We start from the raw sequence: 17,040 nt of genomic DNA, 5'->3' as shown, positions 1-17,040 counted from the left end.
CGAGTGCGACAGGTGCTGCTGGTGCTGCAGCCCACGGTGTGCCTGCTGATGCGATGGCTGGCTCTGGAGTGACTGCTGCTGCTGGTGGTAAAGTGGCTGATGTGGATGGGGCTGGCGGAGGGATGGCGGGTGTGGCTGCTGCTGCTGCAACGGTGTCAAGTCCTTGAGCCCCCCGCCGCCGCCGCCGCCGCCGCTGTTGCCATCATCATTATCATCATCACTATCGTCACTGTCGCTATCACTATCATTGCCATCGCGGGTGGCCGCAGCTCGAGCCCGACGGCGGACGAGTTCGGCGTTCGACACGGCATCGCTGCCATCGACGTCAGTCGCATGGAAGGCGTCCATCCCATCGCCATCGCCATCGCCAGCGCCGTCGTCGCCCATTGCGTAATAGATGGAGATGTATTATAGAGAGAGTGTGTGTGATGGTTGTGATGTCCGAGTTGTGGAGATTTGCGCGAGATTTGCGCGAGATTGAGAGAATGGGAAAAAAATCCAAGAAGCCGCTTCAAAAAAAAAAAAAAAAAAAAAAAAAAAAAGCTTAAAAAGAAAGCTAAAAAATGAATGACGAACTTTTTTGTTTCAAAAACAGAATGACAACATACAAAGCAAACAAAAAGGGATGAGAAAAAACAAACCAAAAGCAACGAGATCGGCGACGCGTGTTGCTGTTTTATAGCGCGGGGGAAGGAGAGGCCTCTTGCTGCTGGCAAAGCTGAACGAGATGCTCGTAGGGCGAGGAGCCCTTGAACGACGCAAACACGGACATGAATCGGGCCTTTTCGGAAGGAATGAGATCCTGAGAAGAGGAGGAGGAGGAGGAGGAGGAGGAGGAGGGTACAGCGGGGACGAACAAAGCAAGAACGCAGTGCTTGTGAGCCGCCACATTTGTCAAAAAAACAAAGTCTTCAACAAACAACGCAGACAGACACCGAGACGACAAGACTCACCTGATGAAGATAAAAGTCCAGGGCGGCAGAGTAAAAGAAGCGCAAATCATCGTGGTCTACCAAGCCCGGTCGACTCACAACGAGCGGGTACCTGTGTGATCAAACAACCAAAGCAAAAAGTAAACAAACACGAAGACATTCCGCACACACAAAGAAAAAAACCCATCCCAATTCCCGTACAGCGCACGAATCCACTTGTTCTGAGAAACGCTGATAAACAGACAGGTCAGGCTCCAGAGGGCGCGGGACTGGGGCTCCTTTTGCGTAAAGCTGTGCAGCGACAGAAGCACCCAGTTCTTGACACTGTCGTACTGGCGCCGCAGCTGCAGCTGGTAAAACACTGAAAAGACAATGCCCGCAAGGAGCTCGGGATGGGCTTGCTGGTTGCTGAGGAACTCGCCCATGACCGTGGAGATGATTTGCTGGGTTGGCAAAAAGTCAATCAGCAGGACGGGCACAACACGCGACACGACGCGCGCTTCGTGACGGAAGCCCTTGCGAATCTTTGAGAGGAATCCAGACACACGCTCCATGACCTGAATGGAGGGCAGCTGTTCTTCCTCGGGTTCCGAGACCTCGACCTCGGGGGCTCGGTCGTTGCTGTCAGACCCATAGTCACCAATGACAGTGCTGCTCTTGTCGGTTCCGACATACATGGCCGCCAGTGTTGCAAATAGCGCATGCTGGGCTCGCGAAAACATGCTGCTGTTGGACTTGTCCGCGCAGAGCGTTGCAATCGTCTCACGCACCTTGACACCCAGCTTGTACGAGACAAACAGACGCTCAAGGCCATTCACGGCCGCAGCAAAGACCACGTCTGACTTGTGCGCGTCGTCAATCGCAATGGTGAGCAACGCCGTGACACTGTGCGTCACGAAATCATTGTCCTCGCACTCTTTGGACGCCTGCTCGTTCATTGCGACAATGCACGAGATGATGAGCAGCTGGTGGCGCGGAACGATCGAGCGTGCAAGCGCACTCAGCAAGTATTCAAACAGGATGGGGATGAGGGCGACGACAATCGGACGCACACGGGCCTCGAGCAAGTAGAGCACGCCGTTCAGCGCTGCCATATGCATGCAAACGTGGGATGATGCGAGTGCATCCGTAACGATGCGCACAACGGTGTCGAGATGAATGTGGGCCAAATCTTGCTGCTGCTGCTGCTGCTGCTGAGGCGTGTAGTTGCCGGCTGAGACGGAGCGACCAGAACCAGCACTGTGATTGGATGCCAACGAAGGCGTGCGCGAAAGCAACGAGGCATCAGTGGCCGCGCTGCTGATGCTGCGGGTCGACACGCTGCTGGCAGAACGTGATAGTCCCGACGAGCTCTGCGCGCCAGGCACGTTCAACAAGGTTGAAGATCCACCAGGGGTACTGCTCACTCCGCTGGCACCGCCGGCAGCAGACGACAGTGGAACGGTTGCTGAAGGCAGCCAAGGCACGCGCAAGACTGCCAACGCTTTGCAAATACCAACCACCACGTGCTGCAAGACAATGACATCTTCAGCGGGATGCAACTGGTGAAACTCGACAAACGTGTTGAGCATCCACTCCCACTGGCTTCGCGTCGTGAACAGGTCGCTGAGGAGCAAAACAGCCTTGACCACCTCGCTAAGTACAAGCAGCGAGCGACCAGGACCGCCCCGCATGCGGTGTCCGAACAATTCCAGAATAATCCGCATGTACGATGACAAATCAATGGGCTTGTCACCGGCGCGCGCTGCGTCAATGTTAAACTCGGACGGACGCCACGCCGGAACGGGCCAGGTCATCTGCGCGTCCACTGCGTACGCCACGCTGCTACCCGCAACATAGCCGCTTCGCACTCCGTCAGGTCCACTGGGGTGCTGACCGACACCTGCGACAGCAGCGGCTGCAGACGAAGCAGTCCGGTGGAAGCGGGCGCGAAGCACGCTCGCAGCAATCTGGCCCGAGTACAGTCCTAACGCACCAGAGCCAAAGCCACCTGGAACACGCTCCGTATTGCTATGGAAGGCAGATGCATTCATGTCGACCAGCACGGCCAGAGGCTTGACTGGGAAGGGCACAGAGGTGGCACTCTCGCGCAGCGGATGCCACTGAGCGTCGCTGTCCATCAAGTTGCGCGCCAAAAGGAGCTTCCGTCCAGCCTTGGTGCGGAGCCACGGCATGTTGCGATCACGGCGAATGTGCTTGACAACACCCAAAGGATCTCCCGGCGTTGGCTGAGTTGCAGTTTGCAGCAGAATGGTTGTCAAGCCGCGAATGGCGACACACGTCGTGAAGACGCCTTCTCTCTGTTGGAATCAAAGGAAACAAGAAATCCGGGTTGGTGATGAGTGAGCAAATGTCAAACAAACAATTTTTCTGAGATATTCGCTATCAGCAATGAACAGCCTTTCCCGCAAACCCCACGAACCCCCGCCATCCGCCCCCGCAGCAGTACCTCAGCCTCAGCGCTCATCTCTTCGTCCGGTAGACTGGAGCCCAGCACACTGAGCAGGGACGCCCACGCCTCTTCATACTGCCGCTGGGACGTCCAGCCCAAGGCGGCCACACGCTCCAAGAAGCTAAACAGGACGTCAAAGTCTTCCAAAAACTCCGTGTCAAGAATGGTTCGGGGAATGGCGACGCCACCATCCATAATGCTGTACATGTCGTCGTCATCGTCGCCATCGCCGCCATCCATCGGTCGCCGCTGGGTGAGGGCCAGGCACTGCGCGTGGATCATGGGCAAGTCGACGCGAGCCAAACGCATCACAAGCTCGCGGAAGGACTGCAGCACAAACACTGGCTGCAAGACACGCTTGTGCAATTCAGGAATGCCGTTGCCGTGGCGAATCACGGGTGGAATTTCCAAGGCGCTGCTCAAAAGCGACACGAGTTGGGCCATCCGCTGCAATGGCTGGTTTGCGATAAAGTTCGACGAGGATGTGGCACTGGAAAGCGGCACTGGGTAGGTGGGTGAGGGCGTTGCGTTGACTTCGTTCGGCGCGCTCAACAGACCCTCGGGTGCGGTTGCTGACACAGAGCTCGAGGGCGGGGTGAACGTCGACACTTTTGCGATGGACGGCGGCGCGGAGGCAATTAGGAGCGGATGGGTTCGCGATGGGACACGCTCCTGCCGCAGCAAGGCGTGGTACAAGAGATAGGCGGCATCCATGGAAGCAGCAGCCCAACGCGCCGCTTCATGCGAGGCAAGGAAGGCCAGCACTGAGGGATGCCGCAAAAGTGTACTGTGACACTCGATAAGGATGGTGGCCTGGCCAGGAGAGGCGAGCCCTCGTCGCAAGCGTTCCACAAGCACATCGAGAACAATCGTTCCAAATATGCCAAGCGACTGAGCTTGTGCCGGAGACAGCGGCCGCAAGGGCGGAGTGGGCAACGTGGACGGTGTCAGCACGGGTAGGGCATGCTGCACAACGTTGGTGGCGGCTTGGCATAGGTCGACAAGATGCGACCACTGCGTCTCGCTCTCCGCAAGAGCGACAGCAGATGCCACGTGCGAGTCGGACTCGACGGAATCGGCGAGCAGCTTTTGCACGACCCGATCAATCAAGAGCAACGTGGCGTCCATCGCTGCAAGCAGCAGATCGCTACGGAAGAGCTGCGAGGCATTTTCGGTTGCCGTCAAGTCGCTCCACTCGTTAAAGCCCATGTCCATCGCTGCAAAGCGACTCATGACGGAATCAGCTCCAACCAGCATGCATTCGGCAAGCAGCTCGGTGCGGAACTGAGGGTGTTGCATGAGCGCAAGCAACGTGGCATAGTCAAGCTCTGACAGCGCCAGACAAGCGGTGCGAGGCGAGGCCAGCGGCAAGGTGACAACACGGTGAAGCGTGTTTGGCACGACACGGTCGCTGGGTCCCACAGCGGGCGGAAGCGAGGTAATGCACCGGACGAGCTCGGCAAACTGGTCACGATCGAGATCGGAAATTGCCAGCGGCAAGTCCACTGGAATGGTCGACGCGGTGAGTACCGAAACGCTCCTGGCGCGAGTATCAGAAGAGGGCGACTGTTGGAGCGGAGAGACCTGGGGCGGGGTGCCGTTTGCAGTTGCCGACGCGGACATTGAGGCCAACTGGCCTTGAACCGACGCGTAAGATGTGGCCACCATCTGCGAGCGCTGCATGGCACGCAGCAGTTTGTCATGGACCAGGCCAACAAGCTGCAGATAGTCTGCATCGCCAACAGAACGGGTTGCGCGCACTGTCTTGACAACCTCTTCAAGGAGACGCGCGCATCGAGTGCGCAGGTAGGGATGGTGCGAAGCGGCCAGTTGATCAATCACAAAGACTGCCAGCTCAACGCTGGGCTTGAGTTGCGAAAGACAGTCAATGTACATGCGCAGATCGCGGAGGCTGCAGGTCATGTGCAGCGGCCAGCGCTTTGTTGCGGCGCTGGCATCGGCAGCAGCCTTGGCCACGGCATCCGCCTCGGCTGCGGCCAGCTCGGCAAACGGATTTGATTTGCTCCACGCAGAGTGATTCGTCTGAGCCACGCCGACAGCTGCAATCACAGCCTCAGAGAACGAGCCAGTGGTGTCTGCAAGCGACTTGACAAAAGTGACAGAGAGCCACGCGCTTTCTCGGACGGCAGCCAGGATGACCTTGACCTCGGGCATGTCGGAAAAGCGCACAAGCTCGCGACACCAAGCAGACGAGGACACAATTTGGCCGAGCTGCGACTGCACCAGAGAGACCGAGAGCTGCTGCTCGTGACTGTGGGTGGCTGACGCCTGCCAAACGGCAGCAGCGCCAGATGACTCTTGGTGATTTCGCAGTACCTGGTGGCTTTGAAGGACGGAGGCCATCCGCGAGTACCAGAAGCGGAAGGCTGCACGATGGAGTACGCTCTCCGAGGCGTTTACAATCTCGGCCACCGCATTGGCGTCGGTACCGCAGACCCACTCCCAGGCGGCCAGCGAGAAGCCACCCTGGTCGTCGGCGTTGGTCCAGCCACAAACAACCATCAGCTGGAACCAGTGCAGCACAACGATCGGCTCATGTCGCCCTTGCCTGCAGATCAATCCGTGGACCATGTAGACCCACTGCGGGTCGAGATGCCGCAGCGAGCGCTGGAGCTGCGGGGCAATCGCGGACGTTGTGAGCAAGAACAGCGTGTACTGCAGCAACTGGCCAAGCAGCCAGCATGAGGATCGAGACACAATCAATTCGGACGCAAGCTGGCCAGCCACGCGCCCAATCACATCGAAAACCATGACAACCAGCACGTCTTCCGTTGTGGCAGTCTCGGGGCTCGACGACAAGAAGGATTTGGCGTAGCGAGTCACATCCAGTTGCTCGAGGGCGAACGGCTGCAAGGTCGAAGAGCTCACTGCACGACATATGGCGCGCAGCAGGCCGAGAATTGGCGGAATCCAGGTAAGAACGGACTGGGAAGCAGACGCACCATGCCCTGAATGGACTGGGGCGGTCGCGGACGACGTTGCATCCAGATGGCCAGGAAGCGTGCTTGCGATCGGCGACTCTGTCGAGGCGGCTGGCGTTGAGGACTGCTGCAAAAGCGGATTGCTCAGCGACACGACATTGAAAAGCCCTCGCAGGAGCAAGGCCGCGGGCCTCAACGCGGTGGGCGAAATGGTATCAATGAGGTTGCAAAAGTTGACAAGGTGCGCTTGCTTGCCGAGCTGAAGCTTGCCCTGAGCCAACGGTGGCAGGAGCGTCTCCATGATGGACTTGGAGACACGGGCGTAGCGATCAAGGTCGCACGATCGCAGCGCGCGGAGAATCAGCGTCAGCATGCGCAATGCCGGAGTGCGGGTTGCATGACGAAGCAGCAGTCGCAACAGGCTTTCGCGATGGACGAGCCAATCTGCCTCTTTTCTCGAACGCTGCTGAGCGGGGCCCTGCTGACCAACGGAGGAGGAGGAGGAGGAGGACGGGGCTGACGTGCCATCCGTGTGCGCCATATTTCGTTGCCGCTCTTGCTCTTGTTGGTGCGCATAGCGAATAGCGCCTGGCGACAAGAAGAGCTCTTGGACGAGAGGCTGCACTGCAAGCAGGGCGCGGTCGAGGTCGAGGAAATCACAAGCCGTGCTCCGCTCGACAAGGGTCATCAGCTTGTTCATGTCCATCACGTCGCGAAGAGAGGGTTGGTCGCGCGACAGCAGCAGGAAGAATTGGAAAATGAACGGCAGCAGAGACTCGGCGTCACGCAACCGGCCGGCCAACATGTGGTCAAACTGCTTCAGAATGAACAGAATAAACGCATTGTCGTTGTCGAGAAGGGAGTAATTGACCCGGAGTTCGACCAATTGACAAAGCAGGAACAGGATGCTTTGCTGCAGCGGGACGGAGCTTGTGCTCCAGTACTGATTCATGGCGGTCAGGACAAGGGGCTCAAACAAGCGGACCAGCCCTTGAATGGCGCTCTTTTCAACTTTGGCAGGCGGGCGGATGGGCAGCTGCTGGCCATAGGTCAAGGGAATGGCAGTGCCGGCGACGGGAAGCGCAATTCGCGCGACTGAAATGGGCGACATGGCAGCTGCCACCGTGCTGGACGATCCAGTCGCGTGGGTTTTTGCCAAAAATGACGGAGGTCCGTCAAAGATGCTCGCACCAGCTCCGTGCGAAGACAACGCGCTGGATGTTCCGGTATTGAACGACGAGTTTCGACTCACGCTCGGGGAAGCTGGTGCAGAATCAGCGCCGACAGACGAGCCGCGTCGGGAGAGAGACGACCCCACTGACAGAGACGCCGTGGAGGCCGCCACCGCCGTGTTGAGCATGGCTGACAATGGCCTGCCAGTGTGTGGTGCAGGCTTGGCCGCTCCTGTTGGCGCAGCAGACGTGGCAGCATCGAGCGCCGCATTGTGCGTTGCGTGCACCAGATTGACTCTGGAGGTCGTTCGGACCTTGGTTGTTGAAGTGGCAGCCGTGGCTGCCACCGAGGGCGTGGAGGACGCGATCGTTGGGCGCTGCGGAGGGGCAACGTCCAGCGACTGGCTCAAAACCTTGGTTGGAAGTTCAAACACGGTGCAAAACACAGACCTAGGGTCGAGTGTGACGGTGGCTGGCTCATTCAGCTGCGCCACGAGCGCAGATTCAGAGCCGACAAACAGAGAGGGAATGGGCCGCACCTTGGCCGTGTCTGCGCCAAAGAGACACCACAGCAGCTCGTGGACGCAGAGCAGCACGGCGGCAGGCTCGACGGTGATGACCGTTTCGAGATACTGAATGATTTCTTCCGCGTACGCGGCAGCGTGGTCGCGGCCCACCACGCGAACCAACACGGCAAGCGTTTCCAGGGCAGCGCAAGTGATTTGCGTAAACTTGTTCGGCGCGCTGAGGTCCAGCGTGACCAGCGACGTCTCAAAGGTGCTGTACATTGTTTCGTACAAGCGCAGGCATTGATCAACATGTGCAAAGTCGCCGAGAGCACCCGACAAGAACTGTTGTTGATGTTGTTGTTGTTGTTGCGGTAGGTGTTGCTGTTGTTGTTGATGCTGCTGCTGCTGATGCTGTTGAGCTTGCTGCCCGTGTTGCAGCTTAGGTGGACCGCTGGCGGGCAAGCCTTGCGCTTCCTGCTCTTGGGCCATCTGTTGTTGAAACCGCGACTGCATCACTGCACTCTGCAAGTGAACATTGGCGTGGCGATGGGCCCCAGTGACAGGCTGCATGGGTGAGTTGCCCAGATCTGGGGTCGGGATGTGATGAGGCGAGGCCGTGCCGCCAACAGCGTACGGAACGCGAGGAGGCGTGCTTGGAACTGCAGACGATGGTTGAGTCGCGTCAGAGTTTGACACTGCGGTTGCCGAGTGGTGCAAGGCCGTCTCGCGCAAGCTTTCCTTCCGCTTGGCTTGCTTTTCCTTGTCTTTGCGCTCTCGCTTCTCCTCCTTGTCGCGCTCTTTTTCCTTGACCTTGAGCGAGTCAGGGGCCGAGAAGGAAGACGCAGGCACGCCCCGGATGACGTGCGCAGCCATGTTGATGATGCGCAGCGAGTGCACGAGGATGGCTTGCCAAAAGGGTGCGATGGCAACCATGTCGGCATCGCGGATGAGATTCGCAATGACGTACAGCACGTCAGCGTGCGCAGACAACTCGAGTCCAATCCACGATGTCGAGAGGTGATCCAAGGCCAACGGCACAGTGTCGCCAATGCAGTCAGTGATTGACCGAGTGGTCTCGGGGGCTCGAGCGACACCTGGCGCAAGAGACAGCCAATCGGCCAACGACGCGTTTCCGTGCTGCGCTGCAAAGCAACGGAAGGCAACGTACAGACCGGTCAGCATGTGCCGGGAAGGCGCTGCGACGAGCCGCTCAACCAACATGCGCATCACACGGGTCAAGTTTGCACGAGCTCCCGCGTATGTGTGGTCTGCAGGGAAATGGCCAGCCGGTGCGCTCGACAGGGAGGAAAGCACAGATGGGTTGGCAAACGGCGACGAGGAAGGGAAGGCGGCTCCAGAGTTGACGCCAGTGGCACCGCTTCCTCCCGTGCCTCCGCTATTGGCGCCTCCTCCAGCTGCGCCACCGCCACCAGCACCAGCGCCGCCGCCACCGCTTGACCCGCTGCTACTCGGGGCGTTGGAGGCGAATGAGAGCTGCGGCCAGGACATGAGCTCGGCGGCACTCACATCTTCGACCGACACCAAGCTGACGTAGCGAATAGCATCTGTGTGCATCAAGGCATCCACAGGGGTCTGGTTTGGCCAGTCAGCGCGGAAGAAGAGGTGCGGGGTCATCCGTGCCAGCTGCGACGCGGCGTGATCGCGCACGCGCCCATCATCGTCTCCCAACAGCGAGACGACAACATCGAGTGCGTCAGCTTGGTAGTTTGGCAGGCCAGGATACTTGGCGCGCACACCGAGGGCCAGCAAATATGGCGTGTCCACGCTGTTACCGTCGGCCTGGGTGTCGATACCAGCCACCGATTCGCCAGCCCTGGCGCCCGGTGTTGTCTCGGACAAGTGGTGCATGTCTTTGATCTTGTCCTCGAGGCATGCGACAACCTTCCAGTCGAGGCTGGCGAGAACCGAGATCAAGTCCACCTTGACCAACCAGTACGCATCGTTCCGAAGAGCACAGACCGCGTGCAGCATGTCCAAGCCAATGACGCCGGCCGAGCATGACAGGATTGACGGAAGACATTGGTCAATGGCGCTGCATGCGAGGCGGCGAACGGTCGAGGATGCGTCGCTCAGCAACAAGACGAGCAAATCGCACAACGAGCGGAATGTCGGCCGCGGAAAAGTGTCATGCAAGAGAGACGCGAGCGCAGCATGGTGCGCTCCAGATGCAAGCATTCGCTGGAGCTGCGGCTCTTGTTGCTGCTGCTTGAGTTCTTGCTGCAGGAGGTACTTGCGTTGGTGCGACGCGCGCAATGCAGGATCGGCTGCATATCGTTCCTCATTTTCCGGTGTCGGAGTGGGAAGGGTGACGAGCCCAAAGCTATGAGCAATGACAAAACCGCCCTGGCGCAGCGTCGAGCTGATAAAGGAGCCCAAGATGAGACACACATGACCGCGGAGCAACGGGTCGCTATGGGTCAGATAGCAGAGCACCTGGTACACGTAGCAGTCGTGGGTCAGCTCGGACGCACCCGCCTCCGGAGCGGGCGATGCGGGAGGTGCAGGGGCGGCGCCTTTGGGCAACGGCAGTGGCAATGTTTGGACAGAAAGCCGCGTGTAAAACACAGACGGATCGACAAGAACCACCTGGGCCAAAGCGGACAGGGCCAGCGAGCGCACAGAGATTCGGATGGGCTTGAGAGTGGCCGGGTCGCCAATGAGGAAGGAGCAAATTCGGCAGACAATCTTCAGCAAGGCAGGCAGTCCAACAACTCGAACTTCACCGGTGGTGGTCGTGGGGCCAGCGGAGGACTCGCTCGCAGACACGGGGGCGCTCTTGGCTGATTCGGTGGGCGGCGGCACAAGCGGGTTGCTCCCAGCAGCGAAAAAGACGGCTCCAAACATGTCGTGCGGTGTGATTCGAAGCAATGTCTGCAACAGTTCCAGCGTGGACGTGACGATATTATGGTTGGGGTGCACGAGGCAGGCGAGAATCAGCGCAGTCAACCGCGGGCCCAGGCCGCCACGCAGCGCGTCTGCAGCGACATTAATGTCGGCAGCCACGGTCAGCACATACCGCAAACCGAGCAGGAGTCCCAGAATTCGGTTCGGCAAGCCAATCGCATCGTCGACAGCCGGTGCGTTGGCGGAAACGCGAGGTTTGAATGGAAAGTCTAGCAGGGCCTTGACGGTGTCGTGAATGAGGGCGCCGGGGCTTTTGGCGTTGCGACACAGACAGGCGATCGAAATTGCTGCAGTGCGTCGAATGACAGAGGAAGGGCCGCCAATGCTGTACATGAACAGCTCTACCAATGCCGACATGTCTGCCTGAGCGAGATGGGGCGCAAACACAAACAGCAGCTTTTGAATGCAAGCGGCCAGCGTTTCCTGAACGGCCTCATCGTTGCGCTGGATCACACGCGTCAGCGCTGGCAACAGCGAAGTCACAAACATTTTGTGCTTGGAGGGCTTGATGAGATGCGCGAGGTCGGCAAACTTTGTGAGGGCGGTGCGTAGTGACCGAGATGGGGCGTTGAAATTCTTGACCTCCTTGAAGATTTCCACCTATACGAAATGCAGAAAGAGAGCTCATCAGAGTGAGCACCAGAAAACGCGAGAACGTTTGTGAGGGGAGAGGCGGGGGGGGGGAGAGAGACAAAGCTACCTGAACGCGAGCAAGGTGAAAGTCCATCACCGACTTGATGATGCGATTCAAACTTTCATCGGCGGCTGTGCGCACATCCGTTTCCGCATCATTCAAACCATGCATGAGACCTGAAGCAGCCAGCCATCGAATGTGCAGTAAACAGTGAGAAACAGACGCAACATCCGTATTGGCACAAATGACATCAACCACAGATGTCAATACCTGCGACAGCAACTGCGAGAATCTTTGGGAAATCGTTCGGAGCTTTCTGAGGTGCCGCGATGGCGAGTTCGCAGAGCGTCTTGCAAGCAGCAGCCCGTTCTGCGCGAGTCCTACTAGCGGATGCTTGAGCTTGAGTCTGGGTCGTGCTTGCCGATGACGATGACGATGACGACGACGACGACGACGACGACGACGATGCCGAGCTGGACGACTTGACAACATTTCGAGCTGCTTCAAAGAAACCCGAACTGAACAAGCAGAAGTCGTCAAGATCACAAAGTGTCGTTAGAAATCAACATTGAAACGAAAGCACAAACACACCCCGCCTCCGACTCAACCATGCTATTTCCGACATGGATCCAAGCAGATTGGGGTCGGGTGTCTGAGCACTTGAGCCATCTCTTTCTCGGAAGTTTGGCGGCTTTACCTGCGTTTGCGTTGGTCGGACTGCGACCGGGCGACGCTCGCTCCGGCTGGGTTTGGGCCAGTTGCACCACGAGGACCTCCGCCCGGCGCAATGCCAGTGACTGCGGCGGAGACGATCGTCGCAGAGTCCGTGTATGTTGCGCCGTTCGGGGCGAGCAGCTCGTACGCTCGCACAGCGCGATCCGCGGACGTCGCCGCCAGCGCAGCAAGCCCAGCCGCAGGGCCACTGCTTGCCATGGGATGCTGCTTGTCTGAGGAAGAGGCGGAGATGGGCAGAAGCACAGATGGACGATGAGCAATGGCAAACACACACACAAACTGAACGCGCAATGCTAAACTCACTCCAAAAAAAAAAAAGAAAAAAAAAAAAAAAAAAAAAAAAGGAAAAAGGATTGGGCATTTTATCCATCTCATGCGAACAAACAAAATCGAGCAAAGCCAAACTAGTATTAAACGCAGTCAAAATAATTTGTATTTGCAAGATCAAATGGATCGCATGCGACTGTGCCAACTTTTTTGTTTTTGTTTTTGTCGGGCAAGTTTACGGGAGCCAGAACGAGCTGCTGCTGCTGCGGCGTGAGGTGGCGGGAGCTGGGGTGGCTTCGGAATCTCCATTCAAGGCTATTCTGAAGGTGGTTGTGGACTGGGCGAGTTTGCCGGGAGAGCTGTGTGCAACCTCATTGAAATAGCGAAGGAAGGTCGTGGCTTTGGTGCGAACGTTGGCCATTGCCGCAGTCGCCTCAGCTAATGTCACATTGACCTCGATATAGCCAGTGTTGCTGGCGCCGGCAACGATGCACCGAGTTGCTGGCGGATGGCCCAAGCGGCGAAAGTACGGGTCGTTGTTGAAGGCATCCAGGTACGCGGCGACTTGATAAGTGTATCGTTCTTGAGAGCGCGACATGTCTTCCCCGAATGTTTTCCAATCAACGATGGTCCACTGGCCGTCAACTTTGGCGACGCAGTCGATGGTACCGGCGTACCCCAATGTCGGATGGACGACGACCGTTTCGGCGAAACTGACATCGGAAATTCGATCACCAATCTCGCTCCATATTCGAGCGACCATAGAATCAACCTCTAGCTGGGTGTCGGCCGGTGGTGACCTGAGGTCGTGCGATCGTTTCTCTGGCACAAACTGGACGTTCTCCACGTTAGTTTTGCAAGGCTCCTTTAGGTTGAACATTTGTCTGGACGGCTGCATGTTTGGGAAGAGCGCTCGGACACGATTTTCGAGGGCCTATAGGCGATGCAACCCACCCACACGCACAATACACACAAGCCAAACACACACACAAAAAAATCGACCGCGAGGAGCGAAAAGTGAATTTCCCTCACCACACATCCCTCAAAACAAATCCCTCAAAACAAATCTCTCAACGTCTTCCCAAATCAAGCCCAAAGTGTTCACAATGACCTACCTCATGCACCCAGGTGCCTCGCATCATGGCATCGGTCGACAGCCTGGCTTCCGTCGAGAGAAGGCCGACAGACTTGGTAGTTACGGCAGAGAGCACAGTCGATACTGACGGCATTGCAATCATGCAAGCTTCTGTTGCTCCGTTTGGGTTTTGTCCGATTGGAAAGGCATAAAACCGAGCACTTGTCCGGCCAGTTGCGCCACCAAATCGAACCGATCCGCGGTAGCACACCCTGGACTCGTCCGTGTCCGTTGCGTATACTTCCGCCAGCGCATTCCTCATCCATTCGTTCTCCATGAGCTGCACAGTCGTGCTTGCACCCAATGACGTTGGCAAGTCCAGAGCACGACCCGTGTCCTTTTCATATTTTCCAAACGACTCTGCGAGCTGATCCTGCATCCAATTGTAGTCCAGAATTGCCCGATCCGCGGATGACTCTTCCCATGTCGTCGCGCTACTTGACGTCGCCGTTGGAGCTTGAGATGGGTTGCTGGTACGAGTAGAAGTAGTAGTTGTAGTAGTCGTACCATTCGTTGCCCTTGCCATTGTTTCGTGTCTTGGCGAGTTCCCGCCTGCCTGCTGCTCTCCCATCATTGTCGTCTTCGTGGTCGCCGCCGTCACTTGAGGATCCCGCGGCAGTTTGAATGGCGACCTGTCCTCTTGGAGCTCCCGCATGACGCTGGCGGGCGGCGGCAACCTCGCCCCGGCAGCGGCAATCTTGCTGGCCTTCTTTGCCGAGACGAGTGCTTGCATGTCAAGCGTGTCCATCGCGCTGAATGTGGGTCGCGCAATGTGCACAATGCGACTCACCGTCGGCGCGACGACTCGAGCGAGCGACGCAGGCAATTGCAGCATAGTAGTGATTTGACGTTGAAGTGCGCGACAGCGACAGGAGACAGTTGAGCAAACACCAAACGACTGAGCCAAACAAAACAGAAAACAACCAAATATCGAGCATGGATTTGCATGACAATGCAACATTGAAAACGAGGTGGAGCAGCAGTTGGAGGTGAGGGGGGGGGGTGGGAACCGTTCTTGAAGGATTAGTCTCAGAGAACTACTTTGAGCTTGGTTTGTTCTGAGCTTGTTTGTTCTGAGCTCTTTTCCCCCAGACAATTTTCAATCTCACTTTATTCAATCTCTTTCAATATCCAGTCTTTTTTTTTTGTTCTCTTTGTGAATTGTTGAATAGGGCAACATCCGAAGATGGCTGAGCTGGCTGAGAACGAGGACTATGTGATTCTGACGCCAGAGACGCCGTTGCTGCCTGAATCCATGCTCGCAGACACTCCGTCGCAGCAAGACGGCATCGACGTTGCACTCGAAGAGGATCTCCGCTTGCTTGGCTGCGAGCTCATCCAGACGTGCGGAGTGCTCCTCAAGCTGCCTCAGGTAACGATCAACAGTTTGAGCCTGCTCCTCTTGCTGTCATACTACTCACTGTCGAACATTTCCCCTACTCCCCGTTCTTCGTCTCTGTTGGATTCTTGATCAAACCTGGTCGACTCGATCTTGTCGTGGACGCTCTGGGCTGGTCTGGTCTGGTCTGGGCAGGTGGCGATGGCGACCGCGCAGCAGCTCTTCCAACGCTTCTTCTACAAAAAGTCGTTCATGCGACATCGCTACGATGTCACCGCAATGGCGTGCCTGTACCTCGCTGCCAAGATTGAGGAAAACCCAAGACGCATTCGAGACCTCATCAACGTGTTTCATCACGTCTTCCAGACAAAGCTACGGCGCACAGCACAAGCCATCGCTGCTGCCACGGCAGATTGCACTAGTGCGCCCGCGTCGTCCTTCCGACCGGTACCGCTTGATATCGCGTCGGAAATGTACCTCGACACTCGGGGTGCCATCATCACGGCAGAGCGCAGGGTGCTCAAGGATCTCGGATTTTGCGTTCACGTAACGCGCCACCCGCACAAACTGCTTCCAACCTACTGGAATACGTTGGGCTTGCAAATGGATTTGATGTGTACCGAAGAAGACGACAACAAGGCCGACAAGTCTTCCAACGAGAGGGAGGGCGAGCACGACCAACCACAACAACAGCAGCAACAACAACAGCAGCAACAACAGAAACAACAACAACAACAGGAAGAAGAACTTCTTCTTCCCGTATATGTCGCGCCGCCAGTCTCCATCATCCAGCGCGCGTGGAATTACATTAATGACAGCATGCGCACCAATGCATGTGTGCGCTTTTCTCCAGAAACAATTGCATGTGCCGCGATTCATCTAGCTTGCTGCAAGGAAGGCATTGCGCTTCCACTCAATCCCCCGTGGTGGGAGGCGTTTGATGCGAAACTCGAGGATATCAACACCATCTGCCGATTGCTGTTGACTCTATATCGTCGCCAACGGCGGCCCATCCTCGAGATCGAACAGCGGCTTGCCACAGTGCTCGCCCGCGCCAAAAACATGGCCTCGTATCCTCTGCCTGTTCACGTTTCCATGAAGATGCCGACAGCTGCCGCTGCCATTCCCCGATCGGAATCCCCATCCGCCCAACAAGCATCTCCGGCAGGAGTGAGCGCGCACCAAAAGCCCCCCGCAGCTGAAAAAGTAGCCGAGAACCCGTCCGAACCGTCAGCTCCAGCTTCGGCCGTTGCAGGCGGCGAAGCTCTCCGTTCCAGTCGTCGTCGTAGCCGAAGCCGTAGCCCCAGCCGCAATCGCAGCCGTAGCCGTAGCCCCAGCCCCAGCCGCAGCCGCAGTCGCAGCCGCAGTAGATCCCCTGGGCGACGACACCGAAGCAACAGTCCTGGTCGAGGCCACTCTCGTCCAGACGACCGAAAACGGGACAGTTCTCGCCATGATCGCCACCGAGAGGATCGCGATCGTGACCGTGGTCGAGATTCGTACGATCGATCCCGATCGAGGCATTCTGCCTACGACCGCGACCGCGAAGATCGAGGCCGAGAGCGCGAGCACGAACGTGAGCGAGATCGATACCGGTCTCGCCGATAGTGCTGGTTTACTTGTTGAAATACATTCCGTTCTATCGCATTTTGGCAGTTGAGTCACGCTAGTTCAAGGCGAAATTGTATGTTGATCCTGTAGAACGTCCCCACGACGCCGGCAAAGAAGTTTGTGTTTTTCATGCGGTCACGCTATTCGCAACATTGGTACTCTATTCAGAGTATGCGCAGATTGACAAATTGAAACAACAAGGGGATGCGGGAAAGAGTTACAAAAGCTGTATTGGATTGTGCACGACAGCCCCGACCGACGAATACTAGCAACAGCATCCACAGGCTCAGTTTTATCTGTCCGAGTCACTGCCAGAATCGGAGCTGTATCGACGACGACGATCAGATCGCGAGCGAGACGAATGGTGGGATCGGCTGTGACTTCGGC

At 57.3% G+C, this 17,040-nt stretch overlaps 3 protein-coding genes across 3 annotated transcripts; 1 reads left to right on the top strand and 2 right to left on the bottom strand.

The window, feature by feature from the left end:
- Nucleotides 1–568: 568 nt before the first annotated feature.
- On the bottom strand, nt 569–12,509 carry CAOG_02879 (hypothetical protein). Its single transcript, XM_004363661.2, has 7 exons — nt 12,264–12,509; nt 11,837–12,084; nt 11,633–11,742; nt 3,382–11,532; nt 1,134–3,232; nt 954–1,044; nt 569–802 (listed from the first exon to the last, which is right to left on the bottom strand). Exons 1-7 carry the CDS (start codon nt 12,497–12,499, stop codon nt 677–679), a joined length of 11,061 nt encoding a protein of 3,686 aa, XP_004363718.2. The 5' UTR covers nt 12,500–12,509; the 3' UTR covers nt 569–676.
- A 294-nt stretch (nt 12,510–12,803) lies between these two features.
- Nucleotides 12,804–14,538, bottom strand: CAOG_02878 (hypothetical protein; the record flags this gene model as incomplete). Its single annotated transcript, XM_004363660.2, has 2 exons — nt 12,804–13,502; nt 13,684–14,538. The coding sequence occupies 2 exons, from the start codon at nt 14,536–14,538 to the stop codon at nt 12,804–12,806; spliced, it is 1,554 nt and encodes a 517-aa protein (XP_004363717.2).
- A 328-nt stretch (nt 14,539–14,866) lies between these two features.
- On the top strand, nt 14,867–16,702 carry CAOG_02877 (cyclin L beta; the record flags this gene model as incomplete). Its single annotated transcript, XM_004363659.2, has 3 exons — nt 14,867–15,075; nt 15,238–16,212; nt 16,298–16,702. Exons 1-3 carry the CDS (start codon nt 14,890–14,892, stop codon nt 16,700–16,702), a joined length of 1,566 nt encoding a protein of 521 aa, XP_004363716.1. The 5' UTR covers nt 14,867–14,889.
- Between the last annotated feature and the right edge of the window lie 338 nt (nt 16,703–17,040).

This window comes from Capsaspora owczarzaki (assembly GCF_000151315.2).
Source record: "Capsaspora owczarzaki ATCC 30864 unplaced genomic scaffold supercont2.4, whole genome shotgun sequence".
In the NCBI taxonomy this organism is placed as follows: Eukaryota; class Filasterea; order Ministeriida; family Capsasporidae; genus Capsaspora; species Capsaspora owczarzaki.
Note: the sequence above shows the minus strand (reverse complement) of the source record. Positions and strands in the feature narration are given on the sequence as shown.